The sequence below is a fragment of the Etheostoma cragini genome, unplaced genomic scaffold (assembly GCF_013103735.1).
Source record: "Etheostoma cragini isolate CJK2018 unplaced genomic scaffold, CSU_Ecrag_1.0 ScbMSFa_3082, whole genome shotgun sequence".
In the NCBI taxonomy this organism is placed as follows: Eukaryota; Metazoa; Chordata; class Actinopteri; order Perciformes; family Percidae; genus Etheostoma; species Etheostoma cragini.
The window spans coordinates 1-3,585 of NW_023267313.1; the positions used below are offsets into that span (position 1 = coordinate 1).

At 46.0% G+C, this 3,585-nt stretch overlaps 1 protein-coding gene across 1 annotated transcript; it reads right to left on the minus strand.

The window, feature by feature from the left end:
* Nucleotides 1-230: 230 nt before the first annotated feature.
* Nucleotides 231-3,359, minus strand: LOC117940702 (NPC1-like intracellular cholesterol transporter 1; the record flags this gene model as incomplete). The annotated part of the gene is made up of 4 exons (XM_034865886.1): nt 231-496; nt 1,086-1,200; nt 2,347-2,529; nt 3,231-3,359. Coding segments are annotated over 4 exons (693 nt in total), but the record flags the coding sequence as incomplete, so codon positions are not given.
* Nucleotides 3,360-3,585: the final 226 nt, after the last annotated feature.

Here is a 3,585-nt window from a genome sequence, read left to right on the forward strand (position 1 = left end):
AGTCTGGTGGGTTTGGTGATGGTGATTTCTGTTTCATGTTAAACTAAAAGGATCTTACTCTTTAACTAAAAGGTCTATTTCTGTAAGAATCCATCCCATAATCTTAATAATAGTCACTTGACCCTATTTCCCAATGCATAAACATGGGGAAATAGGGTCCAGGTGGAAACATACTGCATATTTTAAAACTACAGCAGATGTTGAATAACGGTCTCATGTTGTCTCTTTACCACTGTGATCCTGGTGTAACTGTGCAGCAGAACAGGGGCGTAGTATTTTCTCATGAGGGGCATCAGGAAGCCCTCGTTGGGCTTGTTGGACCGCCGGGTCGACACGGTGACGCAGCAGACCAGTTCGCAGCGGTTGTTGTCTTGGCGACGGGCGTCCAGCGACAGCAGTGCCACAAAGGCCGTCATCTGCAGGATGAAGTCCATGAGCACGGCCAGGGCGGCGTAGAGAGCAAAGGACCGCACCGCTGGCATGGTGGACAGGGCGCCTGGGGGGGGGGGTGGACAGGTAGAGAAAAAGGGATTTTGGTTTGGGTTAATCTAGTGGTAAAAACTAGGTATGCCAAAGCTCGGTCGACAGAAAGCCTCGAAAAAGTAACTTAGCCATCAAAGAAGAAAGAGACCAAGAAAAGGTTGAAGAAAATCCAAACAAATATGGGAAAAATGTTGTAAATGCAACAAAAAATGACAGAAAACGCGCCAAAAAACGTTGGAAAACCCACCGAAAAATGTCAGAAAACTTGCCAGAAAACTTGCAAAAAACGTGGAAAAAAAGCACCCAAAGCCTCGGCAAAAGCAACAAAGTCTCAGTGTGCCAAAGCTTGGTCACCTCAAAAGAGTAACTTAGCCGTCAAAGAAGAAAATGACCAAATAAGGTTGAAGAAACCCAACAAAAACATGGGGAAAACGTGCCAAAAAACTTCGGTAAACGCTGTAAAAAATGTTGGAAAACTCGCCAAAAAACGTCAGAAAATGCAAAAGTGTCAGAAACTTCAGGAAAGCGAAACACGTTGGAAAGAGCGTTAATAAAAGTGTCAAAATGGACTTTTCTTGAGTAGCCTTTACAACGGTTCCTACCTAGGAAGAAGCAGATGGACTCGGAGAGGCTGCAGAGGAGCATGCTGGGAGCTACGTTTCCTAGGACGCGACCAATGTGTTCCTCTCTCTTCTCTCCGGGCCTCCGGACGTCTCTCTGCAAAAAGTAAAGAGTACGGAGACATCAGGCCGCCAGGAAGCACTCCGCATTTAAAAAGGTAAAAACACAACGTCCAGGTCTGTGATGTGGTCCCTCTGGTCCAAAGAGACGCTTCCCCCAGACTCACATGGAGGACATTTAAAACTAGAAAATGCGTGGGAATGCTGAGTAGATAAAGTGCTAAAGCTAACCTGGTTGAAGAAGTTGAGGTAGTAAGAATAGTTGGAAAAGTAGGAATAGTTTTAATTAAGTTGAATAACACCACAAATGTTAAAATCCATCCATCTTCGACTGCTTATCTGGTATCAGCTCCAGCAGGGACCCCAGCTCCAGCAGGGGACCCCAGCTCCAGCAGGGACCCCAGCTCCAGCAGGGACCCCAGCTCCAGCAGGAGACCCCAGCTCCAGCAGGGACCCCAGCTCCAACAGGGACCCCAGCTCCAGCAGGGGCCCCAGCTCCAACAGGGGACCCCAGCTACAGCAGGGGACCCCAGCTCCAGCAGGGGACCCCAGCTCCAACAGGGGACCCCAGCTCCAACAGGGGACCCCAAACTTCCCTTGCAAATGTTAAAATATAAAATAATAAAAATGTTTTAAATGGTAAAGCTAAACTGGATTGCTGGTTAAAATGTGTAAGATGAAGAGACCGACAGAGACAGACAGAGAGACAGAGACAGACAGAGACAGACAGAGACAGACAGACATTATATAACAATGTTCCTGTCTGGGTAAGAGTGCTGTGTCATGGAATAAGATAATGTCATTTGGTTTTTATCAAAAGCAAAAGCTGACATAGACACCCATAGGTGACCCCCATGCACCCATGGGTGACATATACACTTTGGGTGACATAAACATCCATGGGTGACATATACACCCATGGATGACATATACACCCATGGGTGACATATACACTATGGGTGACATATACACCCATGGGTGACATATACACCCATGGGTGACATATACACCCATGGGTGACATATACACTATGGGTGACATATACACCCATGGGTGACATAAACATCCATGGGTGACATATACACCCATGGGTGACATATACACCCATGGGTGACATATACACTATGGGTGACATAAACACCCATGGGTGACATAGAAACTCGTGGGTGACCCCCTAACCCACCTGGTACTCCAGAACGAAGATGAAGATGTTGTCGGCTCCGACAGCGAGCACCAGGAACGGGACCACCTGCAGAATGACCAGCGAGGACGGGATGCCGATCCAGGAGTAGAAACCCATGGAGGCCAGAACCGAGCAGCCCACCACCAGGATCCCACCCAGACCCACCAGGAACTTAGAGTCCACCTACAGGACCCAGGGAAACCAGAACATGAATCAGAGCCAGAATCAGAAATACTTTGTGTACAGGACCAAGAGAAACATGCAGTATTAGATCCTTTACTGCAGTACTGGAGCAGGGGTGGGGGGCCAGGGGAGAATTAACCCCCTAATGGCCCTTTTAATTTATTTTATTATCAGGTAGCAGGGCATTTGTTTTCGTAACAGAAAACCAGAGAAGAAGAGAAGAGTAGCTACCATGCAGGGGACAGGTGTACGTTCACCTCAGGGAACCCTCGTGTAGCATGTTGTATAACGTCAGGGCCAATAAAGCAAAGTAATAAGACTTTACAGCTGTTGTCTTATCATAAATATAAGATATATATGATAAGTGCTGTTAGCCAGAGATGGAGGCCCAGCTAACACATAGCCTCCGAGATGCTAACGAGAGACCGTGTGCTAGTGGAGACCGAGGCATTCCCTAAACATGTATGTTATCTCAATTGTTTGAAACAATATTTGTTAATATACATAATATATAAGTAAAATGTTCTTTCAGAATTGTTTTTAAAACACCAAATAAGTCCCGAGGGGTAGAGAGGGTCCCGAAGTGAAGACAACTCAAGGGTTAAATATGGAGCACAGTGCAAAGGATGCTGGAATAAATAGTATTGTGTTCCAATATGAAAGTAAAAAGTAAAGTAGAGTGAGTTAAGTTAAGTACTTACCAGTATGCGTTTCCATGACGAGTACTCCCCCAGCGCCACGGCGATGTACACGAAGATGACAGCGTAGCTGATCATGAAGATGGGGATGTCCTCGGCTGTGGTGCGATTAATCTCGTCCTCCAGGGATCTCTGTTTCCATAACAACATAACAATACAATATATTATACATTGGGAAAAAGTACAACTATTAAAGTTAAATATTAGAAAAAGGAAAAATGAAAGGATGCACCAATCAGGGCCAGGAAGGGCTGTCCACTGGTCTCTCTGGTCTAGACCCGCTCTATCTGTAAATTATAGAGAGGTCTAGACCTGCTCTAACTGTAGATTATAGAGAGGTCTAGACCTGCTCTATCTG